General features: G+C 42.4%; 5 protein-coding genes across 6 annotated transcripts; 2 read left to right on the forward strand and 3 right to left on the reverse strand.

Annotated features, from left to right (window-relative positions):
• Positions 1 to 501: 501 nt before the first annotated feature.
• RB195_023145 (uncharacterized protein) lies at positions 502 to 1285 on the reverse strand (the record flags this gene model as incomplete). The annotated part of the gene is made up of 2 exons (XM_064210481.1): positions 502 to 1005; positions 1088 to 1285. The coding sequence occupies 2 exons, from the start codon at positions 1283 to 1285 to the stop codon at positions 502 to 504; spliced, it is 702 nt and encodes a 233-aa protein (XP_064066362.1).
• Positions 1286 to 2682: 1397 nt separating this feature from the next.
• Positions 2683 to 9396, reverse strand: RB195_023146 (uncharacterized protein; the record flags this gene model as incomplete). Of its 2 annotated transcripts, XM_064210482.1 has the most annotated exons (4): positions 2683 to 2738; positions 5659 to 5751; positions 8329 to 8404; positions 8761 to 9396. In XM_064210482.1, the coding sequence occupies 4 exons, from the start codon at positions 9394 to 9396 to the stop codon at positions 2683 to 2685; spliced, it is 861 nt and encodes a 286-aa protein (XP_064066363.1). The 2 variants fall into 2 exon arrangements, with proteins under 2 accessions (XP_064066363.1, XP_064066365.1); XM_064210483.1 differs by lacking the exons at positions 2683 to 2738; positions 5659 to 5751; positions 8329 to 8404 and having other exon boundaries at positions 8629 to 9396.
• RB195_023147 (uncharacterized protein) lies at positions 4059 to 7994 on the forward strand (the record flags this gene model as incomplete). Its single annotated transcript, XM_064210484.1, has 4 exons — positions 4059 to 4166; positions 5981 to 6117; positions 6181 to 6303; positions 7859 to 7994. 4 exons carry the CDS (start codon positions 4059 to 4061, stop codon positions 7992 to 7994), a joined length of 504 nt encoding a protein of 167 aa, XP_064066364.1.
• Positions 9397 to 9791: 395 nt separating the features above from the next.
• Positions 9792 to 10235, reverse strand: RB195_023148 (uncharacterized protein; the record flags this gene model as incomplete). Its single annotated transcript, XM_064210485.1, has 1 exon — positions 9792 to 10235. One exon carries the CDS (start codon positions 10233 to 10235, stop codon positions 9792 to 9794), a length of 444 nt encoding a protein of 147 aa, XP_064066366.1.
• A 3706-nt stretch (positions 10236 to 13941) lies between these two features.
• On the forward strand, positions 13942 to 16116 carry RB195_023149 (uncharacterized protein; the record flags this gene model as incomplete). The annotated part of the gene is made up of 2 exons (XM_064210486.1): positions 13942 to 14035; positions 15830 to 16116. The coding sequence occupies 2 exons, from the start codon at positions 13942 to 13944 to the stop codon at positions 16114 to 16116; spliced, it is 381 nt and encodes a 126-aa protein (XP_064066367.1).
• Positions 16117 to 16406: the final 290 nt, after the last annotated feature.

Here is a 16406-nt window from a genome sequence, read left to right on the forward strand (position 1 = left end):
GTTCTTCAGCATACAGCCCAGATAACAGAACTCATCGATGAATTAGATCGGTCTTCCCACCGTTCAAAGTCTCAAAGAGACCCAAATCTGCTTGCACTTATCAGGGAGTAGGCATAGTCCATAGACTGCAGCTATCTTTGATACAAAGTCGACAATATGTTGAAGTTTCGTGCTGCTTTCTGCGAATATAATAACTTTGTCGGCGCACTAAAGAGCCACCGTGATAGTGCTAAGGCGATGTCCGCAGGACAATGATCTACTGTTCTTGCATGATATCGTTGATGACAAAGTTGAATAGGAAGGGTCTTGCCACTCCTTTTCTTGCTCCAGTTACCACCTCAAACGGTGTTGTACATCCGGTGTTGGATTTGCAGCAGTTGTTCGTTGATTCATGTCATCAAGAAAGCGAACGAACTTTCTTGGTATTCCATTGGCGCAGAGCACATTGAGAAGACTGTCCCGGTGAGGAGAGTCGAAAGCAGCTTTGAAGTTCAGAAAGGCTTAGGTGAGGACGAAAGCCAGCTTGCTCGTCGCAGGATGTTTGATAAGCCGGTCCAGGATAATCCGCTTCAAAACCTTGTACATAACACGCAGCAAAGAGATTCTTTGATAATTCCGAGGGTCCGTGACGGATAACTTCTTGTGGAGGGGAATTGTGGTAGCGTGTCTCCACAAACCAGGTATCCTTTCGTCTATCCATATTGAAGGAATGATCTTTGTCATCTCACGAATCCCAGACGGAGGAAGATATTTTAGCATTTCTGCGCTAATCCTGTCGTCTCCACCAGATTTTCCATTCTTCATTTTTTGAATAGAGAGCAGAACCCTCGACTCGGTTGGTGGTTCCTCGTTAACCACACATGTCGGTCTATGAGCGTGTTTGAGTTCAAGAGCTGACTGCGTTTGCCAGTTCAGCAAGGTCCTGAAGCCGTTACTCACAGCTACCACACAACCTCCTACTTTTCTCTCATCAGCATAGGTGTGATAGGAAGGAGACGGACTCTCCTCAAATGAAGGGGATCTAGCTCATGGGACCCTTCGCCAACCGTCCAAAAGTGAAGGGGTCGGAACGCCGGACCCGACTAACGCATCTATGATCATCAGCGTCACCGCAGTGGGTAGTATAGTCTCCGATGCTGATGAAGAGCCAATCTCTGATGAGTGTTTCCCCCAAGGTAGCAGATGGCAAACAGAGATATTGGTGAGGCCTGGACACGGCGGTTCGTTGGAGTTCACTTGACAGTTTCAGCGTGACGAAACGAATGGTTGTTGCCAAAGATTCCATGGTCCCTTCAGACAGTTTACCTTTTAGGTTATGGGGTTTAACGATGTGCTGGACGGCAGCACCTTTTTACAGTGTATGGGAATCTAGCGCCATATAACTGCCCAGGTTACATAGCTCGAACGTTCCCAGTGCGCACACTTGAATGCCTGGTTGCGTTTAGTGAAAGCATGACGACTACATGAGCAAGTAGCAGTCGGACTTGTATACGCGGCCCCGGCTGCTAGAAAAGTGGAATCTCTAATATTTGGTAGAATTCTCTGTAAAAGCAAATATCAAGTAGTAATGTGTAATTTGTATACGTCACGCCATTTACAAATCTATCCTTCGAAGAGCTTTGAAGGGAAACCAAATATATGCGACAAAATTTCCAACTGAGCAAAACCGATAGTTTAACAATGAGATTTTCGACACGATGGTAATTTACAACAGTTAACAACGATTTACTACAATCCTTATTACACTCCAAGCTTTCTATAAAAAATTCGTTTTCCATTGTCACAAAAACTGATATCTGAGAATTTGAACAGTCAGGTGGAAAATTCTATTTCAATTTTAGAAATGAGTTGTTGAAGCTACAGGAATCACGCTTTTGTGAGAATCCACGGAATCTCCAATTAAGTCACTTCAAAAAAAAAGAAGCTGCCATACCCGTGAATCCCGGAGCTATGTCTTGTATAGAGAGGAAAGTTCAAAGCAAGTACCCAATCTCAAGGCTAGAAAAGAAGGATAAGAACATATTTGTTTTCGTTACCTTCAATTGCCGCACTTTTATCAACAAAGATCAAGGATATATTAAAGGAGGTGGATTACCAAGGTATTCGTGACTTCAGAATTCTCGTTGGGTTTCTTCGGGAAATTTCAGCAGCATTAGTGAGATCGCGGTGTGAAGCTAATTAGCGAAACTCCGCAAGTCATTGTATAGACAAAACGCGATCCAAAACCTCAACGATCACGAATTGCAGTAAAATTTTTTGGTGCAATCCATGTGGATTGATACGCTAGAGACTTTATTCTTTGCCCTTTTTTCACTCGTAAGGAATATTGTAGTTTATAATCCGTTGGGAACGGATTTTGAGACACCAGGAAAGAATCGTCCTTTTCCAAGTAATCAACACCTGTTTAACCCAACCAAGCAGGCTGTCTGTTCTTGAAGGACAGTGTCATTAGAAGTGCTTTCAAAATCGACTATAAGTCTAGGAGGTAAAACTGCTATCCATAAACAATTTATTTTTTTTACATTTTAGTAATGTTATGGTAACTTTCAAGAAAAAAACTGATCAAAACGTTGGATGTAAGAATAAGTAGTTCCACCTTGATTAACGATAAATCCGATATTGGCGGCGGTAAATAATATAGAATCATAATTCTGACATACATAATAGAAACGAACACCTCTTTCATTCATTTGCAGCAACGTATCTCTTCGATTTTTGCAGTCTGCCGCCTTCATGTTCTGAAAATATTCCTTTTCATAGAGCACAGAGTGGACGTGGGCGGCGTAAATGAGGACTATTTTATTCATTCGCATCTGCTTATTGACAGCTACTACGCGTTGCAAACTCATCCAGAGAAATTTTTCTTGTCGAGAAAAAGGATATACACTGGTAATTCCATGTAATCGTTTGGCTACGGTTGTTTGGTGCTGTCGACTGATTTGGTATTGTACGTTTGGATGTGTGTTCGCAGAGCACCACAGCTTTCTCGTGTACTCAGTGGTAATCCAAATGAATAGTTCTCTTTTTTTATTATGGTAGGCCTGCACTAAAGAGTATTGAAACGATTTTCGCGACCAGCAACTATTAGAGCAGCGAGTAAAGCGAGTAGCGATTCTGGTTCGACTTACTGGAGGTGAACGATACGACATGCCTTTGTGGTGTCTTTGTGTCCTACTATTAGTACTGTACACCGAAGTTGACAGTTTTGAACATTAAATATCTAGATCTATAAGAAGTAATTCAACGCGGGACCGTATATGACTTATGATTGTGAATGCGCTCACGCACCTAATGAAACCGCTGAAGGCTGGGAGTTGTAGAGGGGTCATATTCGATTTTTTTTTTGAAAATAAATGGTGTAATATTTTTGAATAGATGGCTGAGGAAAATTCGATTTTTGTGTGGTGCAAATAGTTTGGGTTACACAAGTAACAAAATGATAAGAACTTATTCTTTATACTTTTAATAGTGGAACTAGTGTGCTTTTTGAGTCAACCTTGATTGAAGACAACTTAACGTTTTCTTGCTGTTCTGAACTATGCTTGATGACGTGGTGATCTCTTCGCTGGCTCAAGTGCAAAATCGTATCCGGTGTTACAGTTAGATTCGATATGAGGAGAAAACATCGAATACTTGTATGAATATCATGGTGTATAATAACGGGCTTAGTCCATGTGCATATGCCTGTATGTGTATGCGTGTATGCATACATGCATACATATTTAGCTTTTCCTCGCTGTTCAGTTAGCTACAGAAATCATTAGATACTTATCAACTTGTGATTTCAATGGTGCGATGATTTTATGATTTGGGCGCGTATATTAACTTGCTATGATTGCGAGTGGACAAGGTGATGATTGCGGGAGGCGCTATTTAGAAAGCATGGTTGACCACTTTGCATCCTTGCTACAGGAAAAAATCAACGGCGATATCTAGGATATAGAGCAAATAACTTGGAGTTGCTTTACAGTCGGAAAACATCAGATGATTCCGAACAAGACTTCGACCAAGACGCACTCTAGAGCGTGTTTTTACTTCGTTTCTAAATCCGTGCACAGATGGTCGCAGATGAAAAAACTGGGCTTGAACGAGTTCGGATCAACGACATCTTCATGGACTTGCTTTGCCGAAGAAACCATCATATTCTTGTTCTGCAAATGAGAAAAGTACGCCGAATTTGGTGAGATTCAATACTTTCGTGCACCGAGTAGAATAGTGGAGAAATTACGTTGCAAAAAGAGCCGTTCGTAATTACTGCTTTGACCTGACTTATTCGGCGGCCCGACAATAAATATGATGGCACGTTTCCGCGAAGTGTAAACATAATTTCGCCGAATCTTTTCGATCTTCAAGGAGAATTCGCAAAAACTGCATCTATTTTTGCTGCTCCATATATTGAAGTCCATGGAATTATCTACATTGTCTTTGAGTGCCGCGGAGTACAAAAGTAGGCTAACTCATCCCGCATTGTTTCTTTGCATTTGGTGAGCCGGTACAACATAAAATATACATATTCATAACAACATACAATATTCTTTTTACGCTGCACTTTAGACGTTAGAGGATTTGAACTGTGCTACGTAGGTTGATGGCGTCAATGATTCCTACTGAACGTGGAGTCGTTGAGCGATGCGTCGCGAAAGAGTAGGGGATAAACTGCGAACTGAGGAGCAAATAGAATAAGGAATATCCAACTCAGACAGCGTATATCGGATAGTGATATGTTGCTATCATGATCGACATTGATCTGACTTGAGGAACTTTACCTCTATCATTATATACTAAAATTTTTAGAATGGGAAGTTCATAACAACATTGGATGATTCATTGTAACATTATTCTCACACAAATTTTTGCATGATTATAATGTTTATATAGAATAAAATCGAACTATTTCAATAATTTCTCACATTTTTGTGAGCTCCACTTTATATAACACCCCTTTTTGCTATCTGCAGTATCTTATCGTTTTATTTCGGTCTAATCTGTGCATAAGATTCTTATGACAGTATATTTCTTAATGCGTTATATAGTAAACCGATTTTAACAATTAAAAGCCGGAGAGTTTACATTTTTCATCCACATTTCCCAACATTTTATAGACCTATACTTCCTTTTTCTGTTTACAAGACATGAATTTTTCGGTTCTCGCATGTTTATTGGCAGCAGAGTGACCAGAGTGTGGCAGTGGCACTCGAAGCCAGTGTAGATAGCAATAGTAGAACTAGACCTTTGTAAGAGCCACCGCCAGCGCAGAGCAAACCAAGAAGCGTCGTTTGTGTAACTGACGCACGAATCGACAAACGACTGCTGCGGTTCGAACACCATTTCAACGTAATTCGTCGTCTAAAATCGTAATTGGGCTAAAATAAAAGACAGTGGCACGACGCCCGTTGTTCAGCATCGCCATCAACGACATCAGGTGAAGAGCAATCGAGCAGTGTCCTTTTGATGTCATCTTTGCATCATCAAGACGTTTCTTGGTCGAGTTCAACTACTCCAAGAATGTTTATGTGTTCGTAGACAGCAGTACGTAACTAGCTGCATCCTGCGGGATCCTCCCCTCTGAATAGTGCATAGAGATGTAGGTCCTTTACGGACGATCGGTCGATCTCGATGAATTCTGTTATTTTCTCGGATCTGATTTGAAAAGAGCACCTGGTAGAAAGCGGAAGAGATTGACTGAAGTGGTGAAAGAGGCATGGCGAAGCTCGGCGTCGTCGAAAGGCAACCAAAGTGAGATATTGAGTCCTGCAACATAAAGGATACAAGATAGAGTGTTTATCGTCAGTCAATCCGCTTGGGATGCACCACCATGTTCACTTCAATTCAGAATCATTTGAGGTTCACGAATGTGTGACTAGCCAATACAGTAACTTGCGGGGGCTAGTCGATGTGTCAAGTCAGTATTTCTATCCTCCTAACAAGCCTCATACTAATTTGTCGACCCCGGAGAGACAAAAAGTTTGGTTGGCATTAGGGCGGATTCCAACCTCCGGTCGATCGTGCAGATACAGCGGAAGTTCTTACCGACTGCGATACACCCGCTTGCAAGATATGGAACAGTGAAAATGGATGCATTTTGTACGAGCTCTTACTGAAGATTGAAAGGATTCGGTAAAGCTATGTGCAAAAACGACACACTTCGCGAAAATGCAAACAGTAATGCAATATTTTCAGGCCACCGAATAAGGCAGGTCAGCAGGAATGTAATGGTTTCTTCGGCAAGGCAACTCTATGGAGATGTCGTCGACCCGAACTCGCTCAAGCCCAGTTTTCTCATCTGCGACCATTCGTGCATGAGTTTGAAAACGGAATAAAAAAACACACTCTAGAGTGATGAAGTCTTGTTCGTAATCACCTGATTTTTTTAGCTGTAAAGTAACTCCGAGTTATTACCCTGCTCTATGTCCCAGATTTCGCCGTTGATTCTTTACTGTAGCAAGGGTGGTCAATCCAAATAGTCTCTCGCAATCATCAGCTTGTCCACTTCCAATCATAGCAAGCCAATATGCGCGCCCAGTTCATAAAATCATCGCACCATTGAAGTCATATGTTGTTGAGTATCGAAAGATCTCTATAGCTAGCTGAACAGCGAACAAAAGTTAGGGAAAAGTCCACCGTCAAACCTGCGATGGGACTTCCCCACCTGGGGTAACGGGAGTGTACGGTGAACAGTAGTGAATGAAGGATGACATGATAACCAGGAGAAATATCACGTATTATTAGATAAATGCTTACATTATAAAATACTACGAAAAATAATAGTAAATGGTCACATAAACTAAAAAATATTATGTTAGTTTCAGGCGTAGGACAGTACGGAAACCTCAACATTTAGTTTTGTAAAGTACATCGTGTTGATAACGTAACAGTAGGACTTCGTAGGTTCGACCCCCAGCTGAGTCAAGTTTTCGCAAAAGAGTTAAAAGTTGAAACCACACTTGAAAAATGAATAATTTAGTTATACGTAGTGATCGGCAGTTTAAAACTGAATTTATTGGAATTTAATGACCAAAAAACTCAGAATCCGTGAACATTGTTGGGTCTGGAAGATCGCCAATAGCTTCGTAATAAGAGGACCACGAGAAATATTTCAGGTATCCTTTTCAGAGAAGGTTTGCCTTAAAAATGGTCATATCGCTGTCTTTTCCACCTCCTCTCTGGATTTTCATGGGACAAAAGTTAAAAGTTCCATTGTCATTGTAGGAAAAAAAATGTTGATTTTGTTCGTTTTTTTCCCCACATTTCTCTGTAATTCGACCGACGACAAAAAGCTATAAAATATGTGGAGACGGTGCCACGGCGTCGAATCGGTGCGCCTACGCAAGAAAGACGCGACGCCAATTGCTGTGCCGTAGTGCAGTCGCATCGCGCAATAACTTCTTGTGCGCGTCGCAAATGGTAAGTGTTACGTTGCAACCGTTTTATAACCGTGGTCACTACCCTTGTTGTGTTTCACCTCTAACAATCCTCTGCATATCTATTTCCCAGCACGTTTGCTGCAGGTTGGTAACATGTCTTCTTCAGAAGGTGGAAACACGCATGCAAACGACTGCTTAAATAGTAACCGACAGTTTACATGATCTGACGTAGAAGATTATCCTTATCAGCACCATGATGTTGTTTACGTCATTTTAACGTCAAAATATCATTTGTTGTTAGAAAAAGATAATTCTAATTTCACAGAAGATGCCACTACTATCAATTTTCATTGATCGGTGAAGGCGGGCAAAGCGAAAATCATTGAAAGGCTGAAGTCCGGCTTCACCTGGACGTTCAGACTGGTTTAAAATAGGAATAGAATAGAATAAAAATAGAAAAATATTTCAACTTCAATATTTCTAAAACATTTCAGGGGCGGTATTCGTGAGGACCGTGTCCCATCACCTCGCTTGACCCTGGCAAAGACTGTTGCGCAGGTTGAGAATGAAGTGGATAATATTAGTTGTATTGAAGATAAACTCAACCCCAGAGAGTGCATGTTTTGTTAGTAAGCCTTGGACATCATCAATTCAGTAATTCAGTAAATTAATCTTTATGTAGAGAGAGTTTCATGGCGGATTAAATGAAGGTGACAATCACATTCAAATATGAGGAATAAAACTGTGAATCGCAATATAGATCGCTATTTTAGATGAGAAGACAAACGGTTTTCAATTTCAATACAAATTTTTTCAATTTAAAAATTTTAAAGTACATGATGAACACATTGAGCATGATCTCAGTTTAGCGTAACGGAATATATGAATAAGCGTAACGGAACACATTGAGCATGATCTCAGTTTAGCGTAACGGAATATATGATTTGTTCCTACAAATTCTCACCTCGAATTAAAAGTGCGCGATCGACTGCAGTTGAGACATCCTTGAAGACGGTATCGACATTGGAATCTCCCTCTATCTGAATATGACTTTTTTTTTCTTAAAAATTTGTTTCGGAATGTACTAGAACGGTATTTTCCCTGCGGAAATCTTGAGAACAAAGAACTAATTAAGTTGTTTGTTTGCAACCGCTTATGCAACCGTCCCAAGCTTCATGCTGACATTTTGTGGTTCAAATATAAATAGCAGGCGTCATCTTTTTAGGTTATGACTTACTTAACTGACTTAATCGGCGGGCTGACGTCATCGCCTGACGCGATTACTCGCATCCTCGTTGAGGTGTGCCGTCCTTGAACACAGCTCCGTGCAACCTTCTGCGAGAGCTTGCACACAATCAATCCATTCGTCACTATGCCATATTCTGCGAAACCTTACATCTCGCCTGTACTGTCTATCCACGCCGAGTGTCCTCATGTCCTCTTTCACCACCTCAGTCCAGAACTTCCGTTTTCGGCCAGGTGGCGTCTTCCAGCTTGAACCCGGCAAATTCCTCAGAACTCGTTGAACAAGGCGATCTGCCGGTCTCCTTAATATATGACCAAAGAAGCGAAGACGATTTACTTTAGCCACTTTCGATGGCGGTGCAAGATGTTGATATCTTCCACGTGTCATCCGCCGATATACCACATCAATTTCTGCGTAAAGATAATCATTGTGGCATACCCTAGGCCAAAAGTAGCCAAGTAGCCGTCTGAACAGCTTTCGTTCTGTGCATTCAAGCCTCTCCATCACTGTTGATGGTGCTGTCCAAATCTCGGATCCGTACATCATGATGGGGCGAATTGCGGATAGGTAGACTCGCAGCTTAACTTCGTTGGTGATGGGGGTCGACCACAGGCATTTCGTTAAAGAGTTAAATGCGGAAGTGGCCTTAGCGCATCTTTGCTGAACATCTCTCTCGTAGCTGTTGTTGTTCTTCAGCGTACAGCCCAGGTAACAGAACTCATCGACGAGTTCTATCGGTTGTCCGTTCACCCTGATTCCCGTTCGAGGTCTCGAAGAGATCCACATCTGCTTGCATTTACAGGGCGTAGGCGTAGTTCGTACGCTGCAGAGCTTCGATACAAGGTTGACAACACGTTGAAGTTTCGTACCGCTTCCCGCGAATATAACAACATCGTTAGCGTACTCGAGATCGGTCAAAGTCCAGAAACGCTAGTTGCATTGGCTTCGAATACTTCCGAAGATTATGCAGATTTCGATGATTTCGATGACCAGATTACGATCACTCTCCTGACGATGTACACCTGGTCAATCGTAGATCGGCCAGGACGAAAGCCAGCTTGCCCGTTACCCGTTGTTCCTTCGCGATGTTTATTGAGTCGGTCCAGGATAATGCGCTCCTTTTACATAACACGCAGCAAAGAGATTCCTCGATAATTCCTAGGGTCCGTGACGGATAACTTCTAGTGAAAGGGAATTATGATAGCGTGTCTCCACGAGTCAGATATTCTTTCGACTATCCATATTGAGGAGATGATCTTTGTCATCTCACGAATCCCAGACGGAAGCAGATATTTTAGCATTTCTGCGTTAATCCCGTTGTCTCCACCAGATTTTTCATACTTCATTTCTTGAATACAGACTAGAACCTCCGACTCGGTCGGTGGCCCCTCGTTAACCACACATGTCGGTCTATGAGCGTGTTTGAGTTCAAGGGCTGACTGCGTTTGCCAGTTCAGCAAGGTCTTGAAGTGTTCCCTCCAAATTGGAAGGGTTGCTTCACCGACAGTTACTCCATTGGCAGTGTTGAGGACAGGAGAACATCTTTTCATTTCGCCGCTATACTGTTTTAGTACAGCGTAGGCTTTCCGCGGGTTCTTGTCCTCCCACGCCTTTTCAAACTCCATCGCTCTTGACGTCCACTCGTTATCGCGGTCTTGTTGCAGTTGACGACGCAGCTTCCTTCTTAGGTTATAATTACTATGATTATAACTATTATTCGCTTAGATCAAGACAGATGAAATCACTTCAACAACATGGCGTGATACATTGTTATCCAACAATCCTTTACTATCACATGCCTCAGTAAATTCTCTTTGGAACTCGACCCACTAAAGCCACTAGGTTTGCTTCTGAAGATTAAGAATTCTGTTTATGTTGCCACCGAAGCATTTGTACTGGCTAACAACTTTTCTCCCCAAATCATTCTCCTTCTTTTTCATCCTTTTCACACCATTTCATTATCGTAAACCAATGTTCAAACATGTCTTTCATACTTTTAATAGCTCCGCTTACGTCAGCCGCATATGCTGCCGAGACTTACACTGTCATCATATGCACCAGTATCCATAAACATCCCTTCGATTTTATTCATTACATGACTGCTGACTTTGTTGGAAGTTTGTCATGTCACAGGGATTTCTAGAGTCATATGAGGTGAGTTTGATCATTTTACTGCTTTCTCTATCAGAATTAACAGCCACTGATCAATCAACTGCCGGGTTAGCATAACGCTACCCGCTCTTGACGTAGGACATCTTCTCACTTTTTGAAAACGTCAACCTCAGCTCAACCCGTTTTTCGCACCTTCACTTCGTCCCGCTAAGATCAAGTCCTATCGGCTGCATTGAATTAAGCATGCGTGTATTTTTTGAACAAAATCCGTCACCTCAGAATCATCTTCGTAGGTTACTGTAAAGTGTGCGTGTGTCTGGCGTTAATCAACCTGCCTGGGATGCACCCCACGTTCACTTCAATCCAGAATCGTTTGACGTTTACGAACGTGTAACTGTCCTATATAATGACTTCCGGTGGCTAGCCGATGTGTCAAGTCAGTGTTTTTATCCTTCCAGATAAGTGTGGTACCCCGGAGGGATGAAATCATTGGTGAGCACTAGGGCGGATTCGAACCTCCGATCGATTGTGCAGGAAGCGGAACTTTTAACCGCTACACTACACCCGCCCTTAGGTTACTATATTGCCACGAATTATATGTAACGGAAATTCGGTCCTCTTGAAGTGGACAATTAGAGCTTCTTTGTTGGAAGCGACTTCAAACCGCTTCAGCCCTCGCATCATCATCTTGAGAAGTCATATTGGGGCAGCAGAACCAAGAATTCCTGTTATACAAACTGCATTACTCCTTAGCTGTATGATATTGTCACTCCTAGCTGAGTGTATTAGCAGGCGCTTTTGCGAGAATTTGCATTGAACGCATTGCACGCATACCCATGAAACTAAAAACATCTGGAAAAGAATACTGCACACACGACGACGCAGACTGGATGGAGGCAGATATTTTTAGTGGCTAATTACTGGAATTGGGACAACGAAATCCCAGAAAGTTACATATCACTGTTTAGTTGCTGTGAAAGTAAAAAAACAGGAATACGGCAAAATATGGCGAGTTGGAACGATAGTGCCGGCTCCACACAAACTTTAAAGAAGATATTTGAAAAGACACTGCAGCAGAAAATATGCGAAATGGCCGAAAACTCAACAACAAAACAACAATGTGAATAAGCGGCGTTTTTTTTTTCAGATTTTCGTCTTTTCAGCATTGCCGACAAAGCAACGATGACATGTTGCGCACTTTCTTCACAATATGTGGTTGTTTTGAAAAATGTTTAGGACAGGAACGAGGGGATGCAGAAATTTAGTACCTGAACAACAGGAGCATAAAAACAATGACAGGCACTAAGTTGTTTTGATGAAACGTAATTTTTAATTGATTTTCTTGAGCTGTGGCCAAGATTGGCATTGAGCTTCCTTTATTAACAACTGCTAACGTTTCGGCGTTATTGCCTTCGTGAGAGCCTGGAAGAAATCGACACCATCAGTGATTTATCACCTAAGGCTCCTCCTTACCCTACAGAAAGCATTCAAATTCATTCATAGGTAGATTCAAACAGCAACACATCAGCTAGTCCTTACCCCATTTAGTAGATCTGGTTACATAACAGACCACCACGTATCACAACTATGAGTCTCAAGGGTTTCTTTATAGGGACCTGACGGCCCGCCCCGTAGATCAAAACCCGCACAGATTTTGATATGGGATTAGTTCGTTTGTGATCGCGATGCACTCATCCTTCCTGTTCATTTTTGGACTTTTGGCGATGATCCAAAATGTCTCTAGTGTTTTGCACGCTATGATCTCGGACTCGAACGATATTATAGTAACCTCTACCTCTATTTCGGGGTTTTGATGGCTCATTCTACGGTGTGCTCCGAGTGGGGTGGAGAGTTTAGATTTCTCGAGCCCATCTAGATACTCCTTGACCCGAACACACAGTGGGCTTTCCGTTTCCCCCATATAATCGTCACCGCACAACCTGCACGTGATACGATACACGTGACACTCGTAATACTATGCAATCCCCTCTCCGCCATGCCTGCAAAGCTCGAAGCTGGGCGTTGTGCAGAATCGTTCATACGCACGATTAACGTACCAGCTGACACTTGAGGTTCACTGGTAGTATCTTTCAACTTTTACGTAGGCCTGTAGACCAGCTTGGCGTATGCAACTTCGCACCGCTCTGCTCATATCATCAGATATGTAATGTGAACGGAACGGGATCTTTTCTGGGCCATCCACGGCGTTGGATCTTCGAGAGGGTTGTTGCGCTTTTCGAGCAACAGTCTCCAGTCTCATTGGATATAGCCACTTTATAAGCCAGATTCACAGACTATGTCTTCTCCTGGCTACTCGATGCCACTTTTGCCGCCGTCCTGTACATGTTACCTACAACAGATCTTTTAATTTTGCTGGGATGCGCCGAAAGATAGTGGATTAAGATGGTTTTGCTACTGGGTTTCCGGTACCACCTAGTCTTCCATATCCCATCCCGATCATCGGAAAATAGAGCAAATCAGGCATTTATTAGCCAGTATCATGATCTGTCTAATGCTCAATCCGTACATGTTCAGTGAAGCCTAGCGCTGCGTGAGCAGCTCGTGAACAGTCTGCATCGCTACATCGTTTGAAAGAGTGACGTAACTTCTAACGACTCTTACACATTCACGTTCGAATGAGGTGCTGCGAAATTATTCAAGGAAGCACTTAGAACTGCTAAGGTGAACAGGAACATATTTGGGCAGCTGATCTAGGATTATGTGGAGTAGCCAAGAAATTCTATCTGTAGGGCCCCCACTTATTATAGGTCTGACTTTAAAGTCACCTGGATTATTGTCTTCTGGAAGCCATTGTTTTCATGTCCAAGATCGAAACACCTATGATAAGCCGCAAACACTGCAATACTGTCGTTACATAGATGATATTTGCGTCGTCTCTCCAACACAGGTTGCATTAGACACGTGCTTCAGTCTTCTCAACCAGCAGTGTCCGCACATTAAGTTCACAAGGGAGAAACCGTTAGACAACTGGTTGGTATTTTTGAATATGCATATTTACTTGCGGAATTTGATATGGAAGGGTATGTTTCATCGAAAACCCACTACTAAAAACATCCTAATTCACCATCTTTCAGCGCATGGCAGCAAAATGAAAAACATCCATTATAGGTAACATGTAGAGGATCGCGACAAGAGCCTCACTGAGTAGCGAGAAAAAAACATGGTCTGTAAATCTCGCCCATAAAGTGGCAATATCCAATGGGTACCCAGCCTAAGACAGTGTTGCTCGGCAACCACGACAACCTTCTCAAAGATCCAACACAGTGGATGGTGGGTATTGAGGTTTACTTGGGTATTGAGGAGCTACTCGTGTCTTCGGTCGTCTGCTGGTCTTCGAGGTCATCGAACGTCAGAAAATCGCACAGAACTTCATAGGAAATAATAATACCAAGCAAGGGTTCTCTGTGAATTGAAATGACGACTCCTAGATAGTTGCACCATCAACGTCCTGGAAAATTTTCTGTGTTGATTTTTTAGTTCGCCCCAGCATTACGTGTGGTACAAGATGAATTTAACAAGTATTAGGGCAACAACGCGAAACACTGCTTTCAAATCTAGAGGTAGGGCGAATCAGCATCAGAGTGACCAGTTAGGTCGGCGAAGCAGTTCTTCAAACACGAAAGAGCATTGAAGTGAAGGTGTGCAACGACGATGCCGCTTACATAACTGCGCTGTTCTTCACGTCGTTATGACTCAATTACGTACAAGTGAACAGATCCTTACACATCAGTATAAGTGGTGTTAACTGAGTAGTTTGCATCGCCTGGCTAAATTAAAAGCAGCGTACCATCAAATGTTGCGTAGGTTCGAGAAATCTTGAATACCAACCCCCCATCCCCATGAAAAATCAAAGGCAGCACAAATCACGAAAATGATTATGTTGGGATTTTTTCCAGAAAAGTTAGGTTTTGGGGTGTAGGTCACAGGTGTGGAAGTGTTCACAGTGAATTTCCCCTACCTAGTGAATCCTGAAAACTGGCATGAGGAACGGTCTTCATGTACGGTTTTTTCTTTGAGGCACCTTATAACACATAATCCTGTACGTATCACGTCTGCTTGCGAGTGTGTCACAAACGTGACCATAGATCATAAAAATGAAGAAGTAAAGAAAATATGTTTACTCTTGATGGGAATGCTCAAACAAAGAGCATTTGAATAACAGGCAATCAATGGGAGTTGTACTCTCAGCTGGCGTATCTGGTGAGCAAAAACTACTCGAGCACAATCAGATTGCGAGAGCAACACTGTGCCGACAGCAGACAAAGAACTTGGACCGTATAAAAACGGTCCAAGAGTGTTTATTGCTCAGAACATAGTCGAGCATTGCCCCAAAGGCCTCTCCTAATTTCTTGCCTTCTTCCCATTTAAGTGTGTACATATTTTTACCTCATTTTTCTGTTCTTAATGCATTGTGCACTTCTATTCGCGCATTTCTCGTCTGTCATTAAACGTGTTTTATGTAACGTGCCTTGTTTAATAGTTCGCTGTACATTACATAATTCGTTGTACATTATATAATTCGCTGTACATTACGTTCGTATATATGATGTTGATCAATAAGACCAATAAAGTTTAATTACCCAAGTTTGAGGCTTATTCACGTGGCATCTAACGAACAACTGAACCACCGCTGACTCAACTGGTGCATCGGCAATACGAACGACCGCGCCAACAGCAACAAATCTACCACAAAACATCGAATAAGAGGTGAGTATCACAATATTATTGCATGCTCATATAACGTTGCGTTTGCATTCATCATTATCGCCTCTTCGAACTTGGGAAACAACTCCTCTTGCATACAAAGCATTCTCTTATCCTCGAAACCACTTAAATATAATTGTTGAACATCATCAGTTCACAAATTATATTCCAACCTGACCAAGCCAAGATAAAATGGCGACATCTCTCAAAACAAGAAAGAGAGTTCTGACTAGGCATTCCAATTCCCTAACACAACTTTTGGCAAAGCATGCAGAATTGGGATGCGACGTCAAGCTTCAGGATAGGGAAGCATGCAACGCAGCACTAAAGCAAGTCCAGAATGCTATAGTGGAGATCAAAACCCTTTAAACAACATTTGAAGGAGCCCTATACGCATTCACGGACACGGTGGACAAAATATCGGAACCCCTCACCAAGGAAGAAGACGATAAAGTGTCCGAATATATTACTAACGCAGAGGAACTCATCGCCAGTACTACTAACATGCTTCTTAAGTTGGAAATGACCAAGGCTAGCCTAGCCTCTCATAACCTTACATTTTCAACATATACTGGATCTCATCCTCCTCCAGAAGTTCCTGCAGCAAAGATAGAGCTGCCGAGGACTACCAATACCAGAGTTCAACGGCAAAAGCTGGCAATGGGATAGCTTCTGGGAGCTATTCAACGCTACGGTGCATTCTCTACCGCTCTCAAATTTGCAAAAATTCAACTATCTTGTGAGAGCATTAAAAGGAGAAGCCCGTGAATCAATAGCTCGTTTTCAAATCACTTCAGAAAACTACCCGCTAGCAGTACAGCATTTGAAGGAGAGATACGGCAACGTCCAAAACATAATCACTGGACTGCAACGACAGCTAGAGCAGTGCTTTGGAGTGCTAGGAGCCCACAATTAAGGGACCAGCGAAAACTGCATGATCAACTGTCGGCAATTACCGC

Source organism: Necator americanus, chromosome X, assembly GCF_031761385.1.
Source record: "Necator americanus strain Aroian chromosome X, whole genome shotgun sequence".
NCBI classification, from domain to species: Eukaryota; Metazoa; Nematoda; class Chromadorea; order Rhabditida; family Ancylostomatidae; genus Necator; species Necator americanus.